Raw genomic sequence first — 19,462 nt, forward strand, 5'->3', positions numbered from 1 at the left:
TATTTCAAACAAAAAGCTTAAGCTAGGCTACCACCTACCACTACCGGCATTACTGCTATTAGTTGCCATACCTATAATAACAGCAACCGCGGTCATAAAGCCGATTCTTTTTACATGTTGATTTCATAATGACCGCTGACCGCCGTCCTCATCATAAAAGGAGGCCAAATTTGCGATACAATTTTGGCAATATCTGCTTAACCACCATATATATTGTTAAAAATTCGGGTCTAGAATTCAAGTACACAACCAGATGACGTCACAATTTGAGTAGCTGGGGTCTAGTATACAAAGGCATCCTGTGGTTGTGCATTTGTATAGGCCTATACTAAACCCAAAATTCCTTTCACCGGTATGTTCAGTGGTGGGATTCAAATATTTTAACAACTGGTTCTGTCACTAGGCCTAGCAGCATGCGATAATGACCCGGGCTCGATATACACATAGGCCTATACATACGCTTGTTAACAACCGGTTCGCGGAGGTCACTAAAGTTCCAAGAACCGGTGCGAACCCGCTGAATCCCACCACTGGGTAGGCTATATTTACTCTTTAATTTCAAGCCAACTTGTTTCGGGACTTACCCCCCACTTTAAGCAAGTTTAAGGATTGTGTGTGAGTACACGTCGATTCAAGGAACGGGGTGCAAGACAAAAGTTGTGCGGACTTGTACGAACTCCGCAAAAAAGGAAAAACAAACTTACACGGAATTTTACGGATTTACAAACTTAGAGACTATTTAAATGCAAAGCTTTCTAACATCAGTTTAGCAACAAAAGGAGAAAAACATTAGTCAACATTGACAAATAAAACATTTTTATGTCGCATTATAATCCAAATTGCTCACGGAGCTATTATACAGTGACAAATAAAGATGATCTGGCTTAGGTACGAATTTTTTCAAAGTGAAACGTTTGCTACCTGGTGTCTAGTTTATTGTGTATGATTTCAATGCAAATGACATTTTCATACTGCTTCTACTTTAGGTCTACATACTTCTGCTTCAATGCTGATACTGCCCACCTGCCGAGTATGCAGTACCCACGCTCAAGAAATTGACTCGGCTATATTCAGCGTCTTGGGTACGGTGATCGAAAGTCTGCGTCTTACACCACTGAACAATGTACCTATCCTCGTGGGCATTCAACCTGCTAGATTTCGCCGCGATATGGCTCGGAGTGTTACCCTGTGAGTGTGGTTCGGAGGAGTAAAGGCCGTTTGTCGTAGGTACACCTATTGGCAACCTATATACGTTGTCCATAGACATACGTACTCATGTTGTGTGAAACACTTAACGTTGCAGCTTCTACTAACTCAGGCCTTTTGCTTCGTTTGAACACAATTATTACAGCCTTACAGCTCCGCCGAAAATACCTAAATAACTATAGGCTGATTTCAGGTGGAGTGAAATTAGTAAAATTAACTGCAAAATTTTGAGCAAAACCAAACAATTTTGATTCAATTTTTGAGCAAGTCAAGCCACCTGATTCGTCAAGGATTAACTCATAGGAAAGGGAAAAAGGAAGGAACGGATTAGCCATTCGTATGAGCTAATGGTAATAATTCCACCTTTTTAAATAATCGTTGTAAAGCTAATCATATGTCGACTGAGTAAACGAGAATCGGTTTTAGGTTTTCATTTGGACCGATATTTTCTGTACCGACCGAGTATTTCAGAAAAAAAGGTCTCCACTGTTTTTTTCACAACTAAGTTTTAATTTCTATGAGATATGCTAATGGCCTGAATGTAATTAAATTCTTCTGTACGCTACAATAATTATATTGTCTATAAAAAGTGAAGCGCTTTATATTGCATAAGTCCTTTTTTGGATTACAACGTAAAATGCAATTGTACCCATAAAAAGTTATCTAAACCTGGCCTATAGCAATTTTTAACCTAAAATCATAGTGTCTTTTTCGTTGTAACGTTGTCGGTCATTTCGGATGACGTCTTCTTAAACAACAAAAAAGGTCGTAGTTTTAGTAAGACATATAACATCCCGAAGAAAATGTGGCCGTGGTAATAGACGGACGCATGTACCTATAATAAGAAAGAGGAAATGTCAAAAGTTCTTGTAGAATGTATCCATAAAAACTATATTACATTTAAAACGTACTGGCTGATAACGTTCCCAAATCATCAAAGTAAAATCGATTGAAGAGTAGCCTAACAAAGAATGAACGTATATGAAGCCAACGGCGCTAGGTATCCAACTTAAAGCCGGAGCCGATTTCAGCAGCTTTACCAACCACAGATTGCTCAGAAACGTAATCAACTGCAAATTATTTAACAAGTGTTAAGAAATTAATGTTTACGTTAGCTTATATGGCCATATGCGTTAACTAAAATGACAGTGTATAAGTTATCTAGCGCGTAGGCCTATAATGATATATAAATAGCGGTAGAACTGATATCATCACCTGAACAAAATCATAAATATTGGAATAAGACCATCACAATAATACAAATTGGGTTATAGCAAATAGAGAAGAATACTGTATACGCAAACTTATACGTATTAATCCTTTGATGTTAAAATTCCCGTCATTTTGAACTTAATTCTATGATGAAGCTGTTCTATTATATTAATAAAAACGCTTCTTCGATATGCCAACCTGTTTTTCGACTGTGATCGTCAAGAACTCGTATGCAAAGCAAGTGAAGTATCCGACATGCAAGCCATGCCATACAGCGAGAAACGTAAGTGCTGATAGGTGAGATACTGTCCGGATACCAACAAATCGTAATCGCTTGAAAACGTATCTGTAAATTCCACATCATAACATAAATTTATGTTACGGATCGTAAAACATAACCACATATAAGTATTTATGATAGTTCCTTTCATTAAGTGGTAATACTGACCTCATAACCCATTCATTGGTGTTAATGTTAAAAGAATTAATGACGTCATGAAAGCTTTGAGCGAACAGGAACTTATGGAGGGTAACATTTCGAACAGCGTCCCATCTTACCTTTCCTGTCCTGCCATCTTCTACGTAACCCAAGCCGCAAATAATGCAAGCCCCTTCCTGTTATGGAACGAAAGATTATGACCTAACTACGGTCTATCAACTAAATACATAAGATAAATATAGCAAGTTTAAACCTAAACACTAAACGGATTGGACAGAAATACTTACGTTTATTATCCAGATAGATATGTAACGCAGCATAACGCTATGCCCGGTGACAGCAATGTAACCAATTTTATAAAAAAGTCCTGACTCCTGTGTTAAATCAGATATTGAGACATTAGACATTAAAGATCAGACATTATAGCAGATATTGCCGATATGTATATATTGACCTATAATGCCTGTTTATGTTTTAGAATTTCCTTTTGTAGGCCTACATTATATTTCTTTAAGCTACGCACACTTGTATATAAAAGCAGCTGCCATGTGTGAAGGTATTTTCAATGATATCGTTATGTTTTATCACAATATTTACAAATATCCAGTAAGCTACCTGAAATTCACTTGTTGTAAAGTGATATGGGTAAAAAATGCCACCAATAGAAATTTGCACACCTAGTACGATTGACCCCGTTAACCCTCTTCTAAAGCCTGCTATCACACTATAAAAGAATTGCCACATATACGCGTAACTACTGTACAGTATATGATGACATTACCTCCAAAAGAAAGAAAGTTACACTAAATACTTATCATTAGAAAGAGTACAGAGCTAAACAGCATATTCTCTATTGACACCATGTGGGCAAGATATGCTGTACTAAAGTGATCAACTTGCGATGACTAAGCAAAGCAAACCTGTTTGGTCTTTGACCTGGTTTATCTGTTAGTTCACCGTTCACCAATGCGCGAACTCGTTGAAGAGAATACTGTAATGCAAACGGACGTCGTTCACCAGTTTTGTATATTAAGGCATAAAGTAAACTATTTGTTAACATAAACATCAAGCTAGATAAACTTATTTTCTTCCAGAGCTTCTTAACTTGCACTGAAATTCACCGAGAAACCAGCAATGTGGTCATTTCTTAAGTGGATAAATACAGAACCTTAACGCACAGTTTTGAACAAAATCGTGTAATGTTTATGCAAAGTACGCGTATGTCATATTCAAAACAACACAGAAGAAAACAGAACATGCAAGCTACAAACGAAAAAGTTTCTTAATATTTAATTGCTCCGATGCAAATTTTTAACTTTCTAACGTTTAAAATTTCACCGTTTTCTAAATAGTGATTTTTAACAAGAAATCACTGAAAATATAAAAACGCAGTGTCCCGGAATTCCCTTATAAGTTCGATGTTTGCACAGTTTGGACGCATTGCAAGCAAATAATGGAAAAACTGAAGTATTTAATCTAAACTTATTAGACTTATAATACACAATCTCTGAAAAAAGGATTCCAAATATTTTTGCCGCATTGTGAAGAAGCTAGAAATTGGCTGCGCCAAGTATACAACTGTAACATTTGACATGATTGCTCCCAGATCGAGACTAAGCTTTTTTAGATAGCAGTAAAAGCATAACATATTTTTATCACCTGTGGTCCAACTAGATAACCGCAGTATAAGTAGTTATAGCCAAGTATTTCTAACAATGACGGGAAATCTCTTATAGCTCTTTGTTTCTGATCAGGCGACAAATCGGTCTACAAGATTAAGAGGAAAAAAATAAAAAACCGCTTATAAAAAACACAGTTTCTGTATATAGTACCAATTGCAAAGTTTCACAAAGGCAGAAATAACTTAAGTCGTGCTAATTGTTTGTTGGAACAACATTCAAGTGTTTACGGTTAATTGTTACGAAATAACTCACTTCATTTCTATGACCATCATAAACAACAAACGCCAAACCTAAAGGAAAAAGAAAACAGAGTAAATTTTAAAAGTAAATTAAAGTAAATAAAGTAATGTAAAGTAAAGTAAATCATAGAGTAAATTAAATCAATACTAAAGTAAAATGTAAATAAAACCGTCCAAAATCGAAAATGAAATAAAGTTATTGGTTTGACCGGAATACGAACTGGAAAGTAGGTGAAGCAATTATAAAACTCTTATAAAAACAGCATATGATTGAATATGGTCGTCTTACCAATCATGCGAAGTGTAAGAATACATTGGGGTATAAGCCAATTTATGTCATAGCCTGTGGTGGAAGAGTACACGTATCCCCAAATTAAATAACCCTGTATATACACAAAGAGGTCAACTTTTAACAACTGTTAACTTGATTCATATAGTTATACTTTAAGCAAGTAAACCAGCAAAATTCCCGGCTCTATCAGAACGTTGTATTTTTAAAAAGTGAATATTTCGTTAAAGTTCTTAAAAAACAACGATTTAATAGATCACTTCGCTGGTTTTCTTTAACTGAACTTATTCTGGCGTACACGGGTCATCAGATTCATCCATAACTCTAGTCTAGGGGATCCTGGTTAAAATTGTTTTGGTACAGAGATATTTTGATAATAAACTTATCACCATTTTTATTATTATTATTATTATTATTATTATTATTATTATTATTATTATTATTATTATTATTATTATTATTATTATTATTATTATTATTATTATTATTATTATTATTATTATTATTATTATTATTATTATTATTATTATTATTATTATTATTATTATTATTATTATTATTATTATTATTATTATTATTATTATTATTATTATTATTATTATTATTATTATTATTATTATTATTATTATTATTATTGTTGTTACTGCAATACTACCATAGACATCTCTACCCACCATTTGAAACGTAAATGATGTTGTGACTGCATAAACACTCCCTCCCATTATGAGGAAGATGAACCATTGCCCGCTAAGACAAAGTAAAGAATGCAAAACCTCCCAACCTATAACAGACAAAGAATATAATGGTGTATAGTGTAAAATAAATTGCTTTCGTAAAATCGTTTCAAATATACGACTTAGGCTGAAACCGCAGGATATTTCTCTCGAACGTATGTTATGTTTGTTTAACTTAGTCAGATCGCTCATTCGGCTAAACGAAACTGTAAAGAAAGGTAAAATCCGGTTACGAAAAATCTCTGTGAGACTTATATTTTATGTGGAGATATCGAATGCGAATACTGAATAGTGAGGTGTACGTGCTATTGGACCGCACGGCAACCCTGCCGCATTAATATTCCCATTGCATTGTGTAGGCCAGCAAGGCTTCTCAAATATTTTTGCTGGCGACCCCTTCCGATTTATTAAAGTTTTTTTTGCGAAACTTCACGTTTGGCAGCGATGAACGGTTTAGCATAGACTGATATAGTGTATTTAGTAGCTGATATAGTGTATTCAGTCAAAGATATGGCATGATCACTGCTTAAAGTGAGAGACAAGTTCAAAAACAAGCTGAATTTGCCTCAGAGAAAAGTTGTCATTAAGTATATTAGAGAAAGCGCTTTTCAAATTCAATAATAGTTGATGGTTAAGCAATTAGTGCACAAAATATTTCTCTGAAGTCGCGAATTTGGCGCTATAACAAACCTCGTGGCAATGATGACGCCACAATGCGAATGATGCCGATATTTGGATTCTGTGTGAATACAGAATAGTAAAATGTTTCGTGCAGGCGACAAAAATAGATATGTTTAAGGTCAACTTTGACGCAAAACTTACCATAATTCCAGTAAAGAAATCCTATACCAGAAAATGTGAAATATATATGCTGCATAGTCTTGGGTGCGGCAAACAAAAATGTGCGATGGATTAACGAAAGGACATATCCTGAAACATAATCCTACTAGGTTACATTAGGCCTACTGCACTTTACAAGGAAATGTAGACTAGTAGCCTAAACCTTGAAACAGAAAGTTGCACGAACATACACACTGAACACAACTAGAAAGTGCAAGAAATTCACAAAGCTGCATAAACTGTCAGCAATAGTTTTACAGCAGCTTCTTCTAATTTAAAAACTTCTGACAGCGTTGATGATAACATCTTGAAAACTTACAGTAATACGGTAACAACAGTAATACGGTACAACACCATGGACGCAATTAACTTACTGGAAATTACTACAGAGCCTATATAACAAATGTTCCGAATAAAAAAGGAAAGATTTATGTCGTCATTTACAAGCGTTAGCAGATTCAAACCACCGTATTCCCGTTGTTCATTGCGTTTTGTTATAAATATCTGCAGTTATCTTTGTGTTACCACCGGGAACTTATATGAAAAAGTTGACATATCCACTGATTTTTACAGTAAGGCGAAAATAACAGTAAAAGCTAACCTTAAATCGAAGGGGAGTTGTCAGTAAATTGACAGAAAAAAAATTATTGACGAAAATGTTTGTCAAATGTATTTACCACTATGTATTTATGACAGAGGTAGCAGCAATCATGACGCCACAATGTAACCACATGCTGGAGTGCTGGCGTTTGAGTCAATGACGCAAGTAGCCTTACGTTTTATACAAGTTGCTAATTACTGGTAGCCCACCGGGTTAGGCTAGAGCCAACAGACAAACTGGCCTCAGAAAGTTTCAGCTTCGCATCTACAGTACATACACCAGTGTACATACACCAACTGTAAATTAGATTAGTCCTTACTAGTGCAAAATATTTCTGTTATGTACTTAAAGGGCAAATCAAAAAACAAGTCGGCCATCAAGAAGTAAGTATACGGGAGAAAGGATTTTCAATAACATATATTGCCAAAATTTTATCGCAAATTTGTCTTCCTAGTTTGGGCTCTTTCGATTGTTTGTAGAGAAAAATTGTTCAATTGAAAAATCGATTGTTTTTAGAGCAAAATAACCATTAAAATCGGAATACAGCCTCTGCTGAGCCGATGTTGCAAAGGGTCGTTTTTAAGATTACCAAAAAGACTTCCAACGGATGTACTGAGGTCGTTATGCAAAAGGCTGAGTCAGCACTCACGAGATAGTTAAAGCGTGCACATAAAACTTCAGTTTACTCTATCAACTCCACTGCAACATAAAGAATTGAAATGCTAAAAGAGAAAACTAAGCAAAATCATTAACTCACTGTCAGATGCAGCAAAAGGAAGAGATAAAAGAAATATTTTGTTAAATGTATACAAACACGAGAGAGGAAACGCATACCAAAATTTTAGGGTTTCCTTGACGAGTGTTTTCAAATTGAAATACATAAAGCATTTGCGGATGTGATGCGAAAATACGTCAAAAACATTAAAACACTGCTACGTCATTGCAACTAAAATTACAGGCGATATGCAAAATGATGCTACACTTGGCAGGCAATCCGAAATGTAAAATATCTTTTTTTTCTAAAATTGTTTGCGTTTGATCTCGCCATGATACCCATGGAGCAGATTAATCCAAGCCTTGCCTAACTGCTGCGTACAAACAAGAATCATGAAACATAAAAACGAGTTGAGCGGACAAACATATCAGATGACATCTTGGAAAGCTATTAGCGATTAAAACGGAATAGCCTATACCAGCAAAGTTCTTCCTTAGCTGTGACTTAAGCTAATCTTAAATCGACAAAACCTAAAACTTTTCTTATTTATGTATGTATTAGGTCTATAGATTTACTACACTTTGATTCATTTAGATTTTAGATGCTGCTGAAACGTATAATAGCTTAATCGCTTTCTGTTCGATGAATCATGCAACTCAAACAAAGTTAAAGTTATGTGTTTTAGATTTTGAGCACAATTTTAAGACAACTTAATTAGAAAAGATGATAAAGGCCCCTTGCAAAATAGATATAGGCACATTATGTAATTACAGTAGTTAATTTATTATTATTTTTGAGTAATTTTACCATATAGGTTGTGGGATTTTTTAACTTCTAATATCAAAATCGCTTCAATAAAAGAAATATTGTCAGATAAAGTTTGTAATCTTTTGGTTGTTTCGGTTGGTATTAAGTTATACTTGTTGTTTGTAGTTTCGTGCCTGTTGCTTGAGTAGTTCTGGCTATATTCAATGAGTCTCGTATCTATCAGTCGTGAAATATTTCGTAGCCAGAATTCTGATATTGCTTAACTTGCATTCAACTCAACAAAGTGTGTCCATATTAATGTTCATTTTATTGACATCGTAATTTATACCAATTCCACTAAAAACTAGAATAACATCACGAGACACAGGCTTGAGTATCAGACTGATGAAAGTCCAAGTTAGACTGGAAGGGGTGATACAGGTAAACGTTTGTAGTTATATCATGAAAATCGTGCACATCGTTGTTTAAGACAGGAAATTTTATAGGCCTGCATTTTATTACTCTCCACACGTTTAGCGAATCTTGGGCCTTGTGATTATAACACGAATACTGTTTCTCAGGTTGAACGATTTCAACTATAATGCTTACTTATCAATTATCATCGATATGCATTTTTCTATAATCTCGACGTCATAAGTCGAATGGCCAAAATGACGATAATGACGGCTTTTTAGCAAATTAACTGTAATGAAATGAGCAATAGTTGATAAATCAACTTTATGATAAATAAGCCCTGACTAATATGAAGATTTGCTAAAAGATCATTGAATGATGTTTGTGGTTTTATTCTCCTCAAACGTTAGTCAATGAACCAGCAGTGAAAATATATAACGATCGAAGACTTTTAGCGCTGGCACAAAAGATTTGCCAGCAATTTGACGTTTCAACTTTTATACTACATCAGCCTTATAGCCGTATTCTTTAGATTTAAGTTGCTAAATATGCATACTGCTTCATTTATAACTCATTTACGTAGAAAACCGGTTGCAAGTGTAACTTTGCCATACTATTGCCGCCTTTGAACTAAGCACACAACAAACGTTCAAAAACTAGAACAGCAGACACATACAATGCTTCCGTGCAGTAGCAAACATATGTAACAAAAAGAAAACAAACGGTGTTGGAACGGCGACTTGAAAACGTTTCAATCTGTGACATAAATTGCTGACGAAAAATTTGATGATCATTATATCTTGAACAAGTCTGGATGAATGAATCTGGAATTTATCCTCAAAGGTGTCTTTATATAGAAACAATTTCATTCCTCGGATAATCGAAAGCGTTCGTTTAATGAAGGGATGGTCATAACGTCAGAAAAATAATTGTCATAACATCGACATCAGTTTTTAATGGATTGTGCCGACTAACATTCAACTTTCACAACAAACAAGTCCTGCTACAGTTGCGATACAGGTTTGGAACTCGGTTGCTCATGTTAAAGTTCCCATAAACGTGCGCTTATGCAAACTAAACGGACAAAAAGTAAACAAGCTGTTTGATTACCTTCAAACTTAAACTTGTAATAACACGATCATTAACTAACCCAGTTATAAAACATATTATAACCGATTTACGGTTTAATGTGCAACAGTGTCCGCCAAAGACCCAAAGGCAGCTGACAAGTGACATTCTCTTCGCAGAAAGCTTGCAATTAGAAAACCTTTGAGTGTTGCTGATTAGAAAGGGAGTATTTTTGGTAGTGAGGGAAAGTCTGAAGAGAAAACTAAATAAGTAATTGATTTCAACAAAGTTTTCAGCAAAAGGTTATGTTTTTCTTTTATAAGATGAATTCATTACCAAGCAAGCAAATTGCTGTGCTTGACGCAACAATGCACTATGTCGATACAAGTATGATGGTATCTAAAACAAGGCATAGAGTACCGTAAAAGCGCTCCCAAAAATATTGTTTTAATTGATTTGGCAATTCAAAGAAGAAAATTCCGAACGTGCTGTCATCTTTCTTCATGGAAACCCTACGTCATCATTTCTATGCAGACGTATCATTCCCCACGTCCAAGATAGTGCTCGTTGTCTTGCACCTGACCTTGTAGGAATGGGAAAGTCACCAAAGGTCAAAGGATCAATGTACACGTTTGAAGATCATTAAAAATATCTCTCCAAGTGGTTCGACTCTGTCAACTTGCCCCAGAAGGTTTGAAGTCTTTTTTCTTGTGTTTTTCAAAAGGTTTTAATTTTTCTTTTCCAAGTTGTTCTGTGCTAATTGTAGCCTCTTTAAACAATCTATGGTGCGTCGTTGGCTCATTCTACGTTAAATTTGAAGGTAAACCTGGTGGTTCACGATTGGGGATCAGCATTAGGTTTTCACTGGGCCAACCTAAACCAGGGTCGGGTTGAGTCCATCAGTCACATGGAGAGTCTAGTCGCCCCATTTGTCTGGGATCAAATGGAGGGCCATGAAAATGGCGTGAAAATGTTTCAAGCTCTCAGATCGTCACAAGGTTGCACGAGATGACGTTTGGATGCAACGTGTATTGATTACGCCATTTTTTCATCTTTGCAGGAGAAGAGATGGTTTTGGAGCTCAACGAGGTGGCCGAAGTGATGTTACCGATGAGCATCATCCGAGATTTGAGTGAGGAAGAAATGAAGGTTTACTTGGAACCGTACCTCGAACCTGGCGAATCCCGTCGGCCCACTTTGACCTGGACCAGACAGGTTCCAGTTGAAGGAGAAGGTGCCCATAATACTTTGTGTTACAGTAAATTTAACAACCTCATAACAACGTTTTGCCTACGCAGTTAGAAGAAAAAGTTGCAAAAACTAATTAATAATATACCAAATGTTTTTAAGGTCCCGAAAATGCAGTGAAGTTTGCAAGGAGCTGGTATCAGTATCTCTCCTCATCAGTTGATTTGCCAAAGCTCTTCATAAAATCCAATCCCAGAGCTTTATCTTCCTATGCTATGAAGAAGATGAAGGACTGGCCAAATCAACGAGGTCAAAGGGAAGCATTTCCTCCAAGAGGATTCCCCGGATGAGATCGGAGTTGCTCTCAAGAATTTTTTTTAAAGATGTCTTTAATTAATGACGTCAAAGGCGATGGCATATTGATTTACCAATGATGTAATTAGTTTCTCAAAAAGGCTGCATCAATGATTTCTAACCGACTATAATGTTTATTAAGTTGACAAGCTCTGTTATTGATAGCTTAAACGATGTTGATGCTGCTGCCAACGTAATTCAAGAACATACCTTACAAATGGTCAAATGATACACTAAAAAAATATTTCTTTCTTGCAGTAACTAGTCCGAGCTAAAACTTGTGTTGACGTGCATACGCAATAAAATCCCAATATTTGTCAACATCTGTTGGTATAACTTGTAAAGTTAGAAACAGAATAGCCATATGGACATTGGAAACAGAGTCATTTTGCGGTAATCTTTTGGAAACTTTTTATGTCTAAAGAGTGTAACGTTTAAGAAAATTGGCTTCCCAATAAGGTCCATCTGTTACAAGACATTTGCGATTGTGTTGATGTGCAAACGAAATAGAATGCGTTTAAATCTGTGGGATATTCAGTTTTTTTTGTTTCTCTTCAAATAAGAAGTAGCTGTAGCTGTTAAAAGATAAGTGAATTTAGCATATATTCTGCTGCAAACCATAAATTACAGAAAAGATGTTTTATATTAGTTAATTAATATTAAAAAGATTTAATATTATAAACTTAAAGCGATTCGTATACAGAAAGCTATACCAATTTACTTCCGTTGAGCATCAGCAATCTTAAACGGAACTACAATTTTTAAAGAGTTACCGCGGTATGGCGCTATAACCTTTTCCAGGCGTTTTTAAGGGCTTTGTTGCAAACTGTAGCTGTTTTGTTCGCTGCTATACCAAAATGACTGCAAGACATACCCACGAGATTTAATTGTGTATATTTCAATGAAAATCATTTGTCTTGAAAATGCTGAATAAATATAAACTTTTGCCTATTCTTTTAGCCTATTTTAGCATAGTCATGGCAAATTGAAAACATTATACTCCGATATACAAAGTCTGAGAGTTCAATACCCATTGAATATATATTTTGAAGCCGAGCATACATAGGATCTGGATTAAGAAATATAATTTCACATGAGTTTTAGTCGAAAATTATGTTACTAACTTCATTTCCAGGGAAATTATTTCTGATCGAGAACGTTAATAAGCTACTAGATTGTTGGTAGCTTCGTATAACTATAAATAAACTACGACATAATATTTAAAAAAACCAACAACAAGAAGCTCGTTTTCCGCTTGGTTGAAGAAAGATAAAACCTTCTTTTGCCAATATAGTTTTATTGGGCAACAACGGAAGCCATACCTCATTTTTCTGTGTTAAACACCAGGAACGGTGCTGAAGAATTGCTTATTAGTTCCTCTCCAATGGCAATCGGAAGAGTCCTTTGATTTAGTGACCCAATTTTTGGTGCAATATAATACAGTAGAAACTGACCACAATAAACCTACGCAGCTGGACGTGAGTTAACGTGCTTGGAAGTAAATTCCTAATAAGCGAAACACAATATGGCAATCAGTGCCCTGCGCATTCAATGTTATAGTCGCTTTATGGCTTTATGTGCGTACCCCGGGCAGACTCACGACTCTTCTTATTGCGACTTGAAACGATATAATGCCACTTGACTCGCGTTCCACTAACACGCTCTATCGATTGCGATTGATCTTTTGGGAAAAGATTCGGCCTCTAATATTAATAGACAGTGTTCGTTTGATCTTGACAGCGAAACTTTGAACTTAGAAAAGAATTTTTGATTGGAATTTCAATTGTTTTGTTAGAGTTTCATTTATATAGTGATTGTCACAGTGAAATGAATTTTTAAACGTTTAAATTTACTTACTGCAAACAAATGTAAACCAAGTCGTTTTATGTCGTTTAATTTCTCCCTCGTGTCCGACAACTTTGAAAGTTTAACCAACACACATCAAACAAGGTGTTTGCTTGGCGAACAAAAGTAGCTCTAGGTTGAAAAAATCACGTATAGGCTCTATGTTATGACAGGTGCGCCCGGCTTCCGCTTGAATTTGGCATAAATCCCGCTCGAATCTTTTGTTAGATATTAGACAAACGTTTCGCATTTTGAAACAAAGGTTTCAAATTTGTCTACCGTGACAAAAAACTGGACGACGCCCGAACTCGTTCACGGTTTATGGCGCAATGCACATCCTCATTGACTGATTTATCGACTGGACAATCTGAGAAAAGCATTCGTTGTCGGATGCAGAAATGCTTGAGCGTGTTTGCATGTAAGCCCGTAAGTCATACGATGTATGATGCATTACGTGGTGATAACTGGATCTGACCTTTTGCTTTCAATTTTTTCCTCCATGGGCAATCGTGTTATCAACGTTACCATATGTTCTAATGCTGATACAATGTAATCGTTATAGATGATTGTAAACTGCAAACTGCGTGCCCATTCAATCGACAACTGAGTGTGTAACGATATTCAAGGGAACAGTTAACTGTTGATTATACGTCTAAAGTATATTAGGTTTATTATAACTAACTTAACAAAGCGTTTTGTTCTTGTAGAAACTTTGGAAAAAGTCTTTTCACAAATATTGTACCAACTTTAAATATTCTGTAAGTTCAATATAAAGCAGCACTAAATCTGGCTATATTTAGATAGAATTTATAAAGAATACCATTTACTATATCATTTATTGTCGAATGTATATACTAGTCTGCTGGTCAGGTAAAAAATGAATTTACAAAACGTTTGGAGAAAGTCACTTAGATAATTATGGAATGTATTGCTGAGAATAAATGTTTCAATGTTCTATTTTTCTGCTGATTAAACTTTTAGCGTTAAATGTTTTGCACAGAAACTGGCCATATAAACTAATCAAAGCCTATTTGCTTTGGTTTGTATACAAAGCATATCGGCTATTTTTTGCACGAGGTCTGTATTTGCAGTCTATACAAGCACACTTTCTATAGTTAAATTTGCGGAACAAATCAACTCTTTTGAAAAATAGTCTAACAAATCTTCTTTAAAACGCTCAGAATTTTTAACAATGTCGAAACTTTAACTTGCTTCAGACGTACGCGCTAACAATGAAGCGAAAAGTCCCGTAGGGATCCTATACTTGCACTGTTTGACCGTTCGCCGTTTTAATTATCGGCTTGACGCTGACAGATACAAAATTTTCACAAACAAATTATAACCAGTTTGCTTTGTGCCTTTGTTTCTTGACCAGGTACCGTTCTTGGCGCTGGCGAAGATCGTGCAGTGACCGACTAATTACCGCTTGGCTAACGATCTCACTGTCCGCTCTCTAATTATCTTCACGCGGCGTCTTCAGTTGTTTTTCAATTAATATTCGATATCTGATTTTACATCTAGATCGCTCTTTTGTACAGTAAGTTGTTTTTCTCGAAATTAATTGCCCATTCGTCATTCGGCGTTTGGTCAAAAACAACATCAACAACATGCTACTGGACCGGCAAAATTATAAACACCAAGCCATTAAATCAGTTATTTCCAAATGTTACAGTTTGTATAAATTTTATTTTACTAATTGCAAGTTTATTATACTGTGACACTCTATTTAAGAACAAGATGTTATTCATCTGAAGGCAAAAAATTATAAGAAGTTACTTGATAAATTTTTCCAAATTCTCACTTTTTAATTTTGTTTTAATGATTTTATTCTCAGCAGTAAAATGATTTTACGATATTGGTCGCTAATTAACGGCAATAACGCACGTAGTGTTAATTACTTTATTGACTATTTTCTTAAAGCACAGGTAATAAAGTTTGTCATAAAGAATAGTTTATAAATAAAGACAAATTGCAATAAAATTAAATTACAAAGTGATTTCTATAACAATAAATTTTTGCAAAAGACATAAAACAGCATAGAATTTTAAACTGAAGACACAAAAACACCATAGACAGGTTTTTGGAAAGTTTGTTTTAGAACATCAGGCGTGATGGCAAATAAAAACGACAAAAAGTGAACTCATGGCAACTTAACATCGCCCATGCAGCTAAACATAATCCAGGGATAAACTAAAACACATACATACAGTGAGAAATATTGTGGATTCCAGGAGCTTAGAAAATTTCATGTCTTGTTCGTCGACCACGACTAATGGCTTTTTGTTTATTTAAGATAGACTAACGCTTTTATCCGCCTCCCCATGAAATTGCTCTTTGCTGAAACGGTCAACATTTCCAGCAGAGATAGTTTATTGCGGATTATTACGGGCAGCGGGGAATAGCTTTCTCGATGGAATCTCGACATTTATTGCAACAGTTGAAATTCCTCAGAGGTTGTTTGATATAGTCTCATTTCACGCTGCTACAGAACGTTGATGCAGTGCGTAAATTTTCCCACGACAAAATGTCCAAAACAGAAACAAATAGGACAAAAATCTTTCGGAACTTTTGGGGATTTTCAAGCAAACTTAATTCTTTTAGAAATGTATCGTTTGTTTAAGAAAATTCAACTCCAAAAGCTAATAAAAAATGCATGAGCGATTGCGAGTATTTTCAAAACGATCCAAACGATTTTCAAATAGTTAACACCTTGGGTAAACGCCGCATAAATTCACAAAAGAAAGGCATTAATGCTTTTTTGTACCGCCTCGTTGTGTTATACACTTAATCCCACGACACTTAACAGGATGTTAAGAAACAGGATAAGGATCAGTGTGTTCAGTGAAGCCGCTTTGCAACTAATTGCATTATCTGGTATCCGTTTGTATTATATTATACTAACCAAGGCACAAGGGACTGGCTGAAGTCTGGAAACAGAGGGATGTTAACAATTTGGAAAGTGTTGCAGTTGAAATGTATTCATAATGTATTCCAGTAATGGGGCCACAGCAAAAGCAGATTGATTACTTACATTAAAATCGTTGACCAAAAAGTCCGATAGCACACGCAGAGACTTCACAAAAACATCCGTTGCAGGCTTGCAAACAATTAGCAGCGTGAGGTGGGGATAACGTCCAGTCGGCGCCAACTTCTACAGCAGTCCACTTCAAATCAAGATTTGCGACTCTGTATTCCAATCAAAAACGTGTTCACTCGTTTTTGCGTCAAAATCCAATCGGCGATGTCGTCACTTATTTCGTACCGTTTGCCGTGACAGCCGTGTTATCATGGTGTAACTGATACATCTTGACTATTACCATGTTTCCTACCCCCTAACTACCTAACGAGCACTGGACATACCCCGCAATTTCCGAAAGTTAATGATACAAGTCGAAGGAATTTTACAAGCTGCTGTCGCGCCGATATAACGTGTCAATGTGTTGCGAATTCTATCGCAACACTCTAACGACATACTTGAAAAATATGTAAGGCTTTGCTTAATTATGTACACATGGTTTTACGAACACCCCTAAGCATTATACGACATGGTAACTTTTGAAAATACCATATGCTCTTTGTTTTAAATATTTCTGTAATTACAGTTAATGTGTTACAAGGTAGTTATAATCAATGTGTTAAACTGGTCTGCTGACAATCATAAATCTGGGATGATAATTATTGGTTATTTGAGGTTCTCACAAAGGACAGTGATGATTTTTAATAACATGTTACAACATAAGAGGTACTCATGGCCAAGACAGAAATTTGACTTACACCTGGGCAGTTTATAAATAATCCAATAATATCTTACTCGCATATTGCATTCTCACAACGTAAGCTGTAATTGAGCGAAATCAAGACATAACGTCACCATTGAGAAATCTTTGTGACTAAAATATTTGCGATGTGTAAAACAAGACCACCAGATTATATTGACACCTATACTCTAAAGTCTAAAGTTTCCTTCTATACAAGTATAAGGAACATGCTGACGAGCTTGTGTTTGTGTATTTTCCATCAGATGCTTTTTTGTTTGTTTACTTTTCGTTTTAGTGATGTACTGTCCGAATTCGGAACTGTTCACTGCAGTTCCATTGAACAGAAATAAGCGTTGTTAATGCTTTACCATGTCGAGTTACAACCAATACAACAAAAGCATTATACAGGTAAATGATCTTGAAATAAGTGAATATTTCAATCATGGTTTTTATAGCGTCAAGATTTCCGTTCTTCATATCAGTGTTAGTTTATTTTCAATTCATTTCCGAAAGAAATTTGTTCTAGGTGAGAATACACACACGCTTTGCACCTCAAATTTGTCTGAAGCCGGCGTGAGTCGTACAAGGATCAAGGCAAGTCGCGATGGCGGTCAATTGAAGAAAGACTTTGATCTCCTGTCGCAATAGGTGATCAAAGGATAAGAGGCATTGTTTTATATTTGGGATTAGTTCTTCCGCCATACGATTAAATTGTTACAGCCGTTTCCTTTCACTGTTGCTCTATCATAGGTAATTGCCGGCTGCACTCCGACATTTGGCTGTCTTCGATTGAAAATGGATGAAAACGATCTTATCTCGAAAACTATTAAAATTTCAGGCGTTACCGCGTGCTAATAATTGTCAGGTGTGAGCAGTCAGTTCGCCAGTAGAGTTGCCGCAGTTCACGTAAACATTTTCGTGCCTGTGTCTGTTCAGCTTGAGATTTTTTTGTGAGAAAGCTTAATTTCTAAAATTTTGCACCAGTGGTCTGGCTGATGATACTTCATTTGGCCTTACAATTAACGTGTCAGACGTATAGTCGTTTAATCCCTGTCATTATCTTTTTATCCAAAGATATTTACTTTAAAAAAAGCACATCCAGTTTAAAGTCGTCCTGCTACATTTGTTCTACACCAATTGCTGAGAAAAGCATGACAAGCATCGAAATACTGTCATTAAACAAAAGATATCGATTTGATGTTTTAAATTAACCTTATGAAGTTATGAGGCAGTTTAAATATAAACGAAAATTGGCCATTTTACAAGACACGGACGATTGCAGTGCGTCACAATATAATCGTATGATCTTTACAAATTAGCTGCAAACAATGATAGACTGCAATGCAAGGAGGTAAGCACAACGAATTATCGCACAAAACTGTAATTTTATCAATGTTATCGCCTTTTTCATTGTCCTTTTACATTTCGTAAAGCGACGTTCTGATAACCTTTCATACGAGACTGCAAACTAACAACCTTTTGTGATCACTTACATACACTTGGTTACGTTCTGCATCGTTGTTATCAAATCGCAATCAGGCCTGCCTTCCAATCTGTAACTTTTTGTTTGAGCAATTCTTTTGTGAGCTGTCAGGTCTCAGACAAACAATGTTGTGTGTTGTTTTAGTTAATCGAACTTCTCAAAACACAATGGACAAGCTTGCAGAACAATTTGATTAAAGTTCTAATTCTTCTGATAAAATTTCTTTTTGCGTTGGGCTGTTGACAATGCAATTATTACAGTAATGTTTGCTTTGGTTGGATAGAGTTCAAAAATTATAAAATACAGTTATCGAACCCATAGTTAATTTTTGCAATAATTGAACGAGTTCGCAATAAACCACATTGACCTCCGTGTGATGTACCACTATGAGGCAAGACTCCGGTAATCTTTAAAGTCCCGGGAATAATATAAGATCCATGACATCAAATACAGCATGCACTGGTTTCCGTTATTTGCTTTAGCGCTCTAACATTCATATTACTTTGCATCTGTGTAAATAAAGTCAAAACCAGCGTAAGATTCGCTTGATCGCTGCGGACTTCATATAAGCTTGCCGCCCGCGAGTCAGTGTTTCTGCGGTCGTCTTATGTAAACATTACATCATGGCTATTCTCGGTGGCTGAAATT

At 35.7% G+C, this 19,462-nt stretch overlaps 1 protein-coding gene and 1 pseudogene across 2 annotated transcripts; one reads left to right on the forward strand and one right to left on the reverse strand.

Annotated features, from left to right (window-relative positions):
• Nucleotides 1-1,818: 1,818 nt before the first annotated feature.
• Nucleotides 1,819-6,728, reverse strand: LOC143449767 (lysophospholipid acyltransferase 5-like). Its single transcript, XM_076950087.1, has 12 exons — nucleotides 6,624-6,728; nucleotides 5,742-5,848; nucleotides 5,068-5,161; nucleotides 4,792-4,829; nucleotides 4,517-4,624; nucleotides 3,778-3,848; nucleotides 3,473-3,581; nucleotides 3,145-3,231; nucleotides 2,867-3,033; nucleotides 2,617-2,764; nucleotides 2,118-2,276; nucleotides 1,819-2,041 (listed from the first exon to the last, which is right to left on the reverse strand). Exons 1-12 carry the CDS (start codon nucleotides 6,676-6,678, stop codon nucleotides 1,904-1,906), a joined length of 1,281 nt encoding a protein of 426 aa, XP_076806202.1. The 5' UTR covers nucleotides 6,679-6,728; the 3' UTR covers nucleotides 1,819-1,903.
• Nucleotides 6,729-10,509: 3,781 nt separating this feature from the next.
• On the forward strand, nucleotides 10,510-12,029 carry LOC143448747 (coelenterazine h 2-monooxygenase-like; annotated as a pseudogene). Its single transcript, XR_013114479.1, has 5 exons — nucleotides 10,510-10,573; nucleotides 10,657-10,877; nucleotides 11,007-11,184; nucleotides 11,247-11,420; nucleotides 11,537-12,029. The product of XR_013114479.1 is annotated as a coelenterazine h 2-monooxygenase-like (transcript).
• Nucleotides 12,030-19,462: the final 7,433 nt, after the last annotated feature.

Source organism: Clavelina lepadiformis, chromosome 3, assembly GCF_947623445.1.
Source record: "Clavelina lepadiformis chromosome 3, kaClaLepa1.1, whole genome shotgun sequence".
NCBI lineage: Eukaryota > Metazoa > Chordata > Ascidiacea > Aplousobranchia > Clavelinidae > Clavelina > Clavelina lepadiformis.